Source organism: Protomyctophum parallelum (assembly GCF_964188405.1).
Source record: "Protomyctophum parallelum genome assembly, chromosome: 17".
Lineage (NCBI taxonomy): Eukaryota > Metazoa > Chordata > Actinopteri > Myctophiformes > Myctophidae > Protomyctophum > Protomyctophum parallelum.
In genome coordinates this window covers 7,790,738-7,803,106 of record NC_139719.1, presented here as the reverse complement: position 1 = coordinate 7,803,106, position 12,369 = coordinate 7,790,738, and the positions used below count along the sequence as shown (strand labels likewise).

At 40.0% G+C, this 12,369-nt stretch overlaps 2 protein-coding genes across 2 annotated transcripts; both read left to right on the top strand.

The window, feature by feature from the left end:
- Positions 1 to 2,016: 2,016 nt before the first annotated feature.
- Positions 2,017 to 6,641, top strand: LOC310875125 (sesquipedalian-1-like). The gene is made up of 4 exons (XM_083788220.1): positions 2,017 to 2,087; positions 2,542 to 2,675; positions 3,036 to 3,339; positions 3,650 to 6,641. Exons 2-4 carry the CDS (start codon positions 2,595 to 2,597, stop codon positions 4,180 to 4,182), a joined length of 918 nt encoding a protein of 305 aa, XP_083644346.1. The 5' UTR covers positions 2,017 to 2,087; positions 2,542 to 2,594; the 3' UTR covers positions 4,183 to 6,641.
- Positions 6,642 to 7,946: 1,305 nt separating this feature from the next.
- LOC310875127 (myosin regulatory light chain 2, skeletal muscle-like) lies at positions 7,947 to 11,712 on the top strand. Its single transcript, XM_083788222.1, has 6 exons — positions 7,947 to 8,004; positions 8,699 to 8,797; positions 9,895 to 10,075; positions 10,440 to 10,518; positions 10,621 to 10,669; positions 10,849 to 11,712. The coding sequence occupies exons 1-6, from the start codon at positions 8,002 to 8,004 to the stop codon at positions 10,948 to 10,950; spliced, it is 513 nt and encodes a 170-aa protein (XP_083644348.1). The 5' UTR covers positions 7,947 to 8,001; the 3' UTR covers positions 10,951 to 11,712.
- Positions 11,713 to 12,369: the final 657 nt, after the last annotated feature.

Genomic DNA, 12,369 nt, shown 5'->3' with positions numbered 1-12,369 from the left:
CTGTTTCGGACGCGGGGTGCCTCGCCGGAACCGGGCCGGCAACCTGGGCGTGTTCCTGCGGGTCTGTAAATTCCGGGGACCACCAAGCAGTTGCACCACTCAGACATAGATCATAGATGCATGCTTAGATGGAGAAGGCCATGTTCTTCATGCTGATTTATTTTTTAATGTGTTTTAATTCCCTCCCTTTGACACGAATATGAATGGTTCCAACCCGAGAGATTCGGAGCCAATGTAGTAGTCCATTCATAGAGCACGTTATTAGTCAATCAAAACTAGTGTGCCAACATAAAGATCATAATCTTTAAGCCCATAAAGAGAAACTAATGTTTAAAGTCCATTTCCCCCCTTTCTTAAGTCTTAAAAAAAAGTTTATACTCTGCTTTTGAGGCTCAATCCTGTGATGATGTCATCATCACTGTAAGCATTTATTTTTGCTACAATGGTAAGACTTTACTACATTCAGTCTTCTGTACTGAATCTGTGACAATTTGACTTGTAGCATTAGTCAATGTCAGCTTTGGGGTATATGCACTTGATGATTTGATTTGATGTGTAATTTCTTGAAAAACAACTGAATGTGTTAACTCATTTGAAATACAGTCCAGGAGTCCAGGAATGATTGATGGTCTGATACTAATTTGTATCCAAAATGGCATGAGATTTAGCCTAATGCTACTTGTAATAAAGTTGTATGATTTGACTTAACTGAGACACTGAGCAGAGTCGGCACTGAATGGATTTTTGTCATCTTTATTAACTGGATTGTTCATTAGTAGGGATGTCATATATATACCACACCACACACACATGTATGATGATGTATGATATGAAATGTGAGCTTACTCTAATGACAATAATCCTCAATCATGTTCCATGATATTCAAGGGATTATGGAGAGAAATGAGACGGACTCCAGTCTCTTTCAAATTAGAGCATTTAAGAGGGCAAGCTCGTTAATATTATAGGCATCAAGGCAATTATGCTTCTGAACTATAAAATAGGCCAACATCTAATCTAGTGCTATGGGACTCATTCAAATGACCACCAGTGAGTCAGGGGACTCACTTCATTGAAAACAACATCACTGTAGTATTCTATTAGATGTATTAGTTATTATATTGATATTATAGCTATTTAATTTTATTATATGTGATGTTACCTGACAATTAGGGTGCGTTCGGATATAGTGCTCTGTGCAATTCAAACTAATATGTGAGTTGACGTATCTGTATCGGAAATTAGGAGTTAGACAATATCGGATATCGGCAAGAAAGTCATTATCGGACATCCCTTGACTTGAATGCTTTAAGTCTGGACTTGATGAAATGAAAGCAAATACCTAATCAAATGGAGCAATAGCTTATTTAAAGAGGACTGCAATTCATGGAAATAAGCCCTCAGGAAATTAAATAAAAATGTTACTTTTCAGGATTCCAATAAAATAATAGCTGATCTACAACCTCAAAACTTGTGGCACTGCGAAGCATTTTGAGCTTGTAGATCAGCTATTTTTGCTACAACAGTAATATGCAATGTGGCCCTCTGGAGTGAGTGTGGAAATATAGTGTCCCTCCATTGTTAAAGTTGCTCACCCCTGGCTCTGGTCTGACTCTACATTGAACATTCTCCAGGCCAATGGGGTTGGCAACAATGCATAGCCACTGTCAAATTGAAATTGTCATGGTTAGCCGTCCTATGATCATCATTGGCATAGCTGTAGACTTAATGAGACCTGGACTGGAGTCAGTAAAAATCAATCAGGATTCAGGACTTGTGACTTGACTTAAAAATAACACTGCACAACACACTGCCTGTAAGTGACACACAGCAGAAAGGGAAAAACAACTTTGCAGTCAGAAACTAGAAAACAATTTACAAAAATGTGGATAAATTGGATAAAGCATGAGATCATTATTCAGTTTTGTATTATTAAAAGAAGGGTTTGGTCTTCCCAGTGGTACTGCATGCGTGCTGACGTGTAACTGAGCTGAGTGAGAGCTCACCTTAGATACAGGAAGCGTTGCAACAACAACACCCAACGCAAAGAGCAGAGGAACTGAAACTATTACACTTCACTCGGATAGGTGAGTAAACAATAAGTTAACATTAACAATAACAGAACGTCTGAAAAGGCCATGATGATACGAGTTTAATGTACGTGAGGTAATGGAGTAAGTTAAGTAACAAAATGCGGAACATTTTGTTTACACGGAAATAGTGGTGTGAATTTGTCCAGCACAATATGTTCCAGCATATTTATTATTATTAACAAGTAGTTATTATTATATATAAAAAAATAGATATATAAAGGCTTCGATTTAACTACCTTATTGAATGTTTAAGTGCGGTGGTATACACATTTGTAAGCTTAAATGGGCATTGGACAACAGCGCCACCACGTTGCGACATGCGGCGATGTGTGTGCGTTCAGCAAATCGAAATGTTTTGTACTTCAAATAGACAGTGTCACTGTTCCAGGGTTGTGACAACTTTTAAGAAAATACTAAGACTTTTATTTCCTTTTTTATAATTCCTCAGACTTCGATTTTATCCAGTGAAGTGATGGCAGCAGGCAGGCCTGTGACTATAAAATGAAGATTCATGAGAAGATACTCATCCAGTTTCAGTCTTGCAACTCACCTGTCGACAAAGAAGGATACCTTGCAAAGAAGGTGATTGCTTTGTAACCTATCTCTGAAACTGTATTCAAGTCCCCAGGACTGGGATTTTCTCAGCCTTATGAACAAAATACAGATGTAGTTTGGTCAAAATCAAATTGTTTTTTTAACTAAACAAAGCAATCGGTATTACCTTTTTTTAATGTAATCTTTCCCACAATACAATTAATTTACAAGATTTAAAGTAAAAAGAATAAAAATTGTAAAAACAACAAAGAAATACATACTTTTATATCCATAGCTACCATGACACTGCCATTATTCTGCTTTCATCATCAAAGTTCAAACCCGTTGTGAAAGAACTTGAGCAATGGAGGCCTTTATGTCGTAAACATGATTTTTTTTTTGTGCCAGGGTGAAAGAAACACTTCTTATCAGAAGCGCTGGTTTATCCTGAAGGGGAACCTCCTCTTCTACAAGGATCGGCCCGCTGACCGTGACCTCATCGGAGTCATTGTTCTGGAGGGCTGCACCATCCAGCTGTGTGAGTCCGAGGAGCAGTTTGCCTTCTCCCTGGTGTGGAGCGATTCAGGCCTGCGCACCTACAAGCTCTCTGCTGAGGACCAGGACAGCCAGGAGAGCTGGATCAAAGCACTGCTGACAGCTAGCCACAGCTATCTAGCCCTGCTTTTGATGGACATGGAAAAACTGTATAGAGGTGAGTGAGAGAGAGGAGCGAGAGGGGGGTGTCGTGTTGTTTGGCATGTGACAGATGCAGGCTGTGGGTGACAGAATGTTCTTTGTTCTACAGAGCAGGGAGCTGCTTGAAGCCCACTAGCCTTGTTTACCATTTAAGCAACCAATTGCCATTTGCACACAGTGTATTCAACTCAAAGCAGCTATGTTGTGGTATTAATAACACCTGCTCCCCAGCAAGCTTCGGCTTCTGTGTGAAAGTGATCCCAGCACTCTCCCTCGTCTTTTATTTCAATTCTCTCTATATACCTTTGTCCTCATTGATTCCACAGAGGCCCTTAAAACTTCCACCAGTGGTCTGTCTGGGAGTCCAGTCATGCCGAGTGGCAGCACGCAGCAAGTACCACATTCTATGACTTGGTTGCAGAACCCAGGACCAGGAGTGGCCACCAGTGGTCTGTCTGGGAGTCCAGTCATGCCGAGTGGCAGCACGCAGCAAGTACCACATTCTATGACTTGGTTGAGCCCAGGCATGTCAACACTGCTGCAGAACCCAGGACCAGGAGTGGCCACAGCACCCTGCGTTGGCTCCCTACAAATGCTTCATGCTCCACCCATTTCCTCAAAGACAGCCAGTAAAAGGTCACCCAAACTATGGCCCAAGAGAAATGCAAATGTGGTGCCTGTTATTGGTCCCTCCCCACCCCAGGGGGATTGGTCTGTGGTTGGATCAGAAACTATGGAGGACTTTGGTAAACTGCATGAAGAATTTGGAAGGGAAGTAAAACAACTCATAGCGGAGAGGCTTAAAAAGGGACATGGAGCAGAAGTTGTTGAGGAAGAAAATTTGATTGATTTTGGTTGATCAGTAGAAACATGATGCAATATAATATGGCCAATGTCCCAAGCTTTCATGCCAACTTTAAAAGGTTGAAATCCTAATGTTAAATACATAAATGCTATATATTTGTATATATTTTTTAGATTTGAAAGGTTTCTAATATCTTAATTTTATTTACTTGCGTTCATTAAGTCAATAAATGTTCCATGTTCTCATGTTCCACTGACTTGGTTCCTAATCACTAGTTATTGATTAGTTCATAAGAGTTGCATGGAAAAACATCGAATTGAACTGCAAATGGCGCCTTGTATTAGTGGAGAAAACTACAGCAACTCAAGAAGTTTATTTACAATCAAACTTAAACTGTATTTGGGTATTTATTTTGTTCAGACTGCAAACAAACGCAATTCATTTCTGAACAACTATCTTTAGGACTGATCTGTCCACAGTTGTTTGCAAGTGATCGTATTTGTTTATTCTGACAATGTATTCTGTGCTAAAGAGATAACAGGTGTGAGTAATAATGCTATAATTTATTGTTGTCATTCGATAGTAATACATCAACACAATGCGATGTGTTGTGAGCTTACAGACTAGACTAGAAGGTATGTGCATGCATAAATTGAGTGTCAAATCGATTCGAGCGGCAAAGTGAGTTTATCGTTGTTTAACGTCGTTTAATGCAATCAGATAGGACTTTTATGTTTGAAAGTATGGGCTGTCAAGGCCAGGAAGTAGTTTTGTGCAACTCGGTAGGAGTTCCTGCATAACTTCCGGGTATGATGATGATGTCACACGCATACCCTATATACAGGCTATTTTGGGTGAGCAACACTTATGACAAAGTATAAATTAGGCTTTAGTGTGCAGACTGAGACACATCTTTAGAAATCTGATTTGAATCGCATTTGAAACCGTTGTGGAATGTGGTTCAAATCTGATTAGCAAAACCAGTTTTCACGTGTTTTTTTTGCTGTTCAAACTTAAGACAGATAAAAACCAATCTGATTCCAATCCTGTTGGCCGTATATTGGATTTGGACTACCAGTCTGAACATAAGCTTAAATGATGATCAGATGCAATTGATCACCAGGCTTTATTTTGGCTGTTCACACTTCACAGGTGTCCTGCAGCCCAGCAAGCTGTGGGGTTAAAAAAAGGAGTGTGAGCCATATGGGGGCATCTAGAAGGCATAGGGTTGTCGAATTGTCAAAATGGTAGAGAAAAAGACTGAGGTGTCAGTGCTATTTCAGTACCCCCGGCCCCCAGCTGTCCTGTTTTTATGGTCTTTCACAGTGCTCCCTCCTCTGTCTGTCCCTCTTTGAAGCCCAGTGTACTTCTGCCGACAGCCGTCACCTACAATATTATATTTTCATTACTATATGGGGACACCTAAAAAAAAACTAAAAACAAACGTTAATTTCACTCTGAAAGGCACATTTCAGACTTCAATTATCACACTGGATTGAAAAAGAGTGGCAAGATTTTGGTGAAATAAAAGTTTTAAATAACTATAATTATAAAAAGCTTTAAAGGAGGTTAGTTAAATGATATTATTTTGCTGTGTGAAAGAAAGACTTCTATGAATGCTACAGAGAGGGACCACTGCTCTCTACAGAGAGAGCAGTGGTGTCAGTTCCCACTGGTGCTGGATTCCAATACATATTTTTGCTTTACAGTTGCGTGGTAGATGGCTGCCTGTGGAGCACATACATGGAGGCATTTGGGCGGTCCCATGGCGCCATACGTTATACTGGGCATCTGCGCAAGTTCCCCAAATTAGACCTTTTCCACATTTGTTTCATTTCTCATCGACGTTAATATCCATTATCACTGGCTTTTAATGATGTAGCGATTTAGAAGTGTTGTGGGGATTGTAGAAGTGGTCTACAGAGTCAGAATTCAGCTTTATTGCAGGTATAGATGAATTACTCCATGGATCAGTGCCCTGTAGGCCAGGCTGCGCTTAATGGTACAAGCTCTGTTTGTAGTTTTCAAGTAAAATGGGGAAACTGTGTTCCAATAGATCCAATGTAGTTGGTTATTGGATTGGATATAGTTATATTTAGTCACAAGCTCTTGTTAATACATTTCATTGGTTCAAAATGTATAAAACCCACAGACTGACATAATCACCTTCATTTAAATGTATTTTCAAAAATAACCAATCTACAAGTTCGAACACCTCACAACTTTTGTGTGACAATGTAGTACAAAGAAGAAATATGGAGATACAATGTTTCTGTATGCATGCATGTACAATTACAGGAAGTTCACTGTTCCTGATATAAATGGAGTACGTAGAAAGAAAACAATGTTATGCATTGCTCCTAGCAGGTCCTTTATGTTGGTTTCCTTTGTGTTGAAAACCCTACTGGACCACCCAAACTTTTTTAAAGTTTCTGACATAACATATTCACTATTCTTTAAAAAAAATATAAATTCTGGCCTTTATTGATAGATTGAAAGTAGTCTGACAGGAAACGGGGAGAGAGAGAGAGGGGGGGGGGGGGGGGGGACACACGCAGGAGTCGAACACACAGCACACCATCAGGCTGACACCATAGGTGGCCAGACGGTTGAGCCAGGCCCATATTCACTATTCTAAACATTTATTTGTTTGTTTTAATATATATACCGGTACTTGATATACTATTTTTAATGCATTTTTATTTTAATCTGTGCAAGGAAACATTTGTTTGTATGAACTTCAAGACACCGTTTGTTTATACTTTCACTCATGCTGGGTCACTGTTTCTCAAGGACTTGTAGTAGTGTGTCACTGTTGGAGCTGAACCAGTTCCCATCAACCATCTGTTTTAAAGTTTCATGTGTGTTTATATATCCCTCCTCCTTACCGCAACTGCTGTAGTTGTCACTTTGGCAGGTGATGAATTTAGGATATCTTCATTAGAGACACCAATTAAGAACTTTGAGCAGTTTGTTTTTTAAATCATGATATGCAGTGTGTCTGCTGCATTATATTAATTGTGACTAAAGCCAAGGCAATGAAAACTGGCAATGTAAAATGATATTGAGCTGCCCTTGTGCTACATCATGAATACCCCCCCGACCTCTCGGGTCATATGGGACAGGTCAGATTTATGCCCCCGGTTAAAACTAAATGTAGAGAAGCAGCATTCTGTTTTTGTGCACCATATCTGTTGTCTGTTACTGCTGCACTGTAATAGTATTTTTCTTTGTATGTTTTAACTTTTTCTTATTTTACATTAGATAGGCCTATAGTTTTAATTATATTAAAATGTCTTTTATAATGTGTTTTGTATAAATTATCTTAATGTTTTGTGTAAAGTACTTGCCTAGTTTAAATGTGCTGCTATTCAAATAAACAAATTGTCCGCTCATGGTGGATGATAAATAATAAATACACAAATAGCCTCAACAAAGACTTTCATTATACTATGGTATGAATGATGGGTGAAGGACAGAATGCAGTGGTGTGTGTGTGTGTGTGTGTGTGTGTGCGTGTGTGCGTGCGTGTGTTCAATTATTGCCCCAAGGCAGGCTGCCATGTGAGTTTGTCCATATTCGGATAGCACCAATGTATGTGTGTTGTGTGTGGGCATTGAATTCACCTCATTCCAGACTCCTGGAGCCTATTTTGGAGCATTGGGAAGATGATACCTTCGACACCACCTGGCTCCTCCCTCTTTCTCTTACTTTTCCTTTGCTCTTTTTTCCTGCCAAAACTTGATGGTGTGGCTAAAGTTAGACCCCTTAGGGTTGGTATATAAGACCCCAGGGGACCATCACCATCATGTCAGTCACATCAGTAGTGTAGTCTTCTCTTCTTGACCAACCAACACCCAACAAACTAAAGAGATGGTGAGTGTGGTGTTCCTGTCCTTGGAAGAACAAACCGTGCATTGGATTTTTTCTTTTTCTACGCTAAACTGATAAGCTGAAAACATCACTGCTACATTTTCAAACTGGATTACTACAGCAACGCGACTAAGACTAAATAGTAGAGGTCCTCTATTGCCGAGCCACCAAAATGATGGATTTGGACCTTCTCTTACTGGTGGCTTTTGGCCTAAAAGGAGATAGTGATGAAATATGTTTGGGGATCACTTTATTACAGGCCCCAAACGCATTACATAATACTAAAAGCCTGAGTTGTGCAAGAGTAAAAAGATACAGTATTATTTTTAATGGCAAAAAAAAGCTTTGATCTGAGAAATTTTGATTCAAATGGCTTACTGTCAATACAGTGTCGGCCAAAAGAACAGATATGCTCCATAATGCTTTTTTTTCTCTCTCTCTGTACCTTATCTAGGTCATGCTTTTGCAAATGTTATGGCACTCTTATTTTTGAGGAAGTTGAATATACCTGCAGTTTGCAGTATACAAGGCTTTTGATTTCAGCTTTTATTAGTTGGTCAAAGGAGGGTATTGCTCCAGAATCTGTGTCAGTCTTAGTATTTCTTTCTTTCCTCTTTCGGAGTAATTTGCTCTTGTAGTAAGAATCTGTTTGGTTGATGTATGTAAAAATTATGTTTTGTTTTCCATCACTATTCAGGCACCCAAGAAGGCAAAGAGGAGGCAGCAGCAGGGTGAGGGTGGATCCTCCAATGTGTTCTCCATGTTTGAGCAGAGCCAGATTCAGGAGTACAAGGAGGTGAGGTTTTTCATCTCATTCTACTCGCCATTGTTGAAGCAATTGATCTTGTGACAGAATGCAACCGCAATAGAATGCAACATAAATGGCAACATTTATTTTGAAGAAAGCCTTTTGTGAAAACCCTATTTGATACCATTTAAATGTATCATACAGTATTTAAAATCGTGATGTTCACGTAACCTGTGACTTCATGTATTACTGAGGTTGCAATGTGATTGTGAACAAGCTTCTCCAAAACATAAGACTTGTGTCTCCATGACACGAGAAATGCCTTCATCAGCAGTGGAGTGTGGCAAATGTTGTGTTTGGCGATGACAGCTCCTAGGGGTTGGTCAGTGACCCTCTCTGTGTGACCCCACTGGAATGCAGCCCAACAGCTGATCCAGCAGCTGACTAATGACATTCAAAGCTAGCTAGAATGAATAGAGAAAAGAATAAGAAATTATGAAAAGTATTCACACCTGAAAATACAGTAGCCTGTAAGGAGTCATGTGAAATGCTTAATCTAATAACCACGTTGAAGGGATAATAAAAGATTGCATGCCACACATCCGAATGACATTTAGAATAAAGACTTGTGTGACAGGGCCAAATGGATTTTGTCACAAGGTAAAAATGGGGTTGGGGGATATTTGACATTGAAACCATCTGCTGAAATGTCACGAGGGGCTTGCCTTGCATTCCGAGACCATTTTAACACCTTAGAAAGACAAGTGGCTCACAGCTGCCAAGACCCATAAGACTTTAGTTTCACAGGGTGCAATAACCAGCTATGTTTGGCAGACCCTTTTGCATTTACACATTTAATTTGCTCTTGTAATGTTTGTCATGAGCAAATCTCAGTCTAATAAATCAAATTTCTCACAATTTGTAATTGGTCATAATAATTCTGTCAGGATGAAAGTGTTAATGGTTCTCATCTGAGCTGCTGAGCACTTGAACTCAGTTCAGTTTAACACACAATCATGCACATTTGATGTTTTTAATCCTTTCTTTGTTTCTTTTTCTTTAAACAAAAGGGGGAAAAACTCTCCTCTCCCTTAAATATTACTACATAATTGTTAAATTGTACCTTTGTCTCTCTCCCCTGGCAGGCTTTCACAATCATTGACCAGAACAGAGATGGCATCATCACCGCATCTGATCTCAGGGACGTGCTCGCAACAATGGGACAGCTGAACGTGGATAACGATGAGCTTGATGGCATGATCAAGGAGGCCAGCGGCCCCATCAACTTCACCGTCTTCCTGACCATGTTCGGCGAGAAGCTGAAGGGTAGGTCAAAAACACATAGCTCTAAATTGCTCTTTAACTCTCTACTGGTTATGTAAGTTTACCGGTTGTGTAGATTTGCCCATCTGTCAATTTATTTGTTTGTTTGTTTTTTGCTTTTTTTATTTAAAGTTGTTAATTATTTAGCATTGAATTGAAAGTTATACCCATTATCCACACTCACATTTTGGACATTGACAGCAATTCATGTTACATGCTTTATGTTTTGGTAAATTCATGTTACCGGTACATGCTTTATGTTCTGGTAGCCATTCATTCTCTTGTTTATGTTTACTTATTTTACATAGTATTTTGTTGGAGAAATATTTTGTTTGTCGGAATAAGGACACCATCCTTTTGTTGCCAGGTGCTGATCCCGAGGACGTTATCGTGAGCGCTTTCAAGGTCCTGGACCCCGAGGGCACAGGCGCCATCAAGAAGGAATTGTAAGGGCTCTTATCTTTCACTTCCCTCATATATCACAACGGCACTCTGTGAATTCACTGTAGATCGGTTCTTGATGTGATGTGTCTCCTGTCTCTCTACAGCCTTGAGGAGCTCCTGACCACCCAGTGCGACAGGTTCACCCCTGAGGAGGTGAGATTATCATAGTCTCTGTCTGTCTGTCTAGCTATTGCTATCTCTTTCTCAGCACTGGAATTACTTAAATTGCAGTACCCCAGATATCATATGCACGCAATATTTACTATTGTGTTACTCTTAGACTCAACTGCATCTCTCTGATGTTTTTTCTCCCCTCTCTCATTTTTGCTCAGATGACCAACCTGTGGGCTGCTTTCCCCCCTGATGTGGCTGGCAACGTAGACTACAAGAACATCTGCTACGTCATTACACACGGAGAAGAGAAGGAGGAGTAAATCCCAATTCTATCAAGATGTCTACTCTACCTCTGTCCAACCCCTCACCCCCCTTTACCTCGTGCTTCTCCATCTCCGTGGCGTGCTGATCCATGCTCACTCCCCTGGCCCGCCGTCCTCCCTCGCCTGTTCCCCAAAGAAAGACTTGCATCCCTCTATCAACACTGAGTAAGAGGACTAAGGACTGTGGGAGTGTTTGTGTGTGAGTAGCAACCAACAGGCGAACATGGGATTCTTTTCAATAAAAGTAATCTTGTGATTGAAACTACTCTCTCCATCTCTTTCCCTGCCTCTGGTTCATCCTCCATTTCCCCCATAATTCACTGTTGTGCTTTTGCGTAGAGGCCAGCAGTGCATGTGCATGCACAGCCATTTTATTTGAAACAAGTATATGTTCTGACCTCGAAGGTCTGCTAGCCTCAACTTGACATGTAGTGTGTGATGGATTCATCCCTGTCTTTGTATCAGGGAGGAGAAGAAAGTAAAAGACAGGGCGTACTGTACTACAATAGTTTGCCTACCCCCTCTTTCTTAATTTCTCTCTCCCTCTCTAATACAGGAGGGATGAAAGGAAGGGTTGCAATGGATAGAGGAATGCAGGGTTTTTGTTCTCATTAAATCTTGTAAATAGAGAAAGAGATGATGATAGTTGGCTGGCGAGTGGGAGGCAGGAAGGGAAGAGACAAAAGGAACAACTTTGTTTTGACGACTTTCCCCTCCTCTTGCCAGTGTTTCTCTCCTGTTTCATGTCTATGTCTCCACTGTAACAACATAAAGAAACAAATAAAAAGTAATATCTTTCATACTACACTGTGTCTGTTGGTTTAAGTGCCGGTGCCCTCCTGCTGGCTGTAGGATCTTGAATGGTACATCCATGTCCACACCTATAAACTATAATCTATGAAGGAATAAAGGCAAATTTGTTGCCAAGTGAAAGAACAGTGTAAATTCATCTTGCACAATTATGCTGCAAAACATGTATATTGTGTCAAACAATACAGTTTTTTATTAGCTAAATTAAATAGCGCTGCCTCGTACAGAGACTCACGGCACACTGTACAATGCACCCAACACAGTACTTTCCAGCTTATTATAAAGTGGAAGGTTTCTAAAGTTATTTTCAAAATGACAGGGCTACATATTAAAAAGTATGGATAAAATTCACTATACACTCAATAAAAAACATTCTGAAATTTTAAATAGATAAAATTACAGTTAATTGCCTAATGTACAGTACCAAAGCACAATCTCAAATGCAGACGTGATTGTACACACACACACACACACACACACACACACACACACACACACACACACACACACACCCTTATTTTACTGCAGGTGTTGCTGTAATCATGGGTCAACCTTGTAATTGTAAACAATACAAGTCTGCACATTGTAACTTTGCAAATGCTCCCA

Coding starts and splice junctions, on each gene's coding strand:
- LOC310875125 (XM_083788220.1), top strand. CDS start 2,595: ATGAAGATTCATGAGAAGATACTCATCCAGTTTCAGTCTTGCAACTCA. Junction 2,676..3,035: donor AAGGATACCTTGCAAAGAAG/GTGATTGCTTTG, acceptor TTTTTGTGCCAG/GGTGAAAGAAACACTTCTTA. Junction 3,340..3,649: donor CATGGAAAAACTGTATAGAG/GTGAGTGAGAGA, acceptor TTGATTCCACAG/AGGCCCTTAAAACTTCCACC.
- LOC310875127 (XM_083788222.1), top strand. Junction 10,076..10,439: donor GTTCGGCGAGAAGCTGAAGG/GTAGGTCAAAAA, acceptor TTTTGTTGCCAG/GTGCTGATCCCGAGGACGTT. Junction 10,519..10,620: donor GGCGCCATCAAGAAGGAATT/GTAAGGGCTCTT, acceptor GTCTCTCTACAG/CCTTGAGGAGCTCCTGACCA.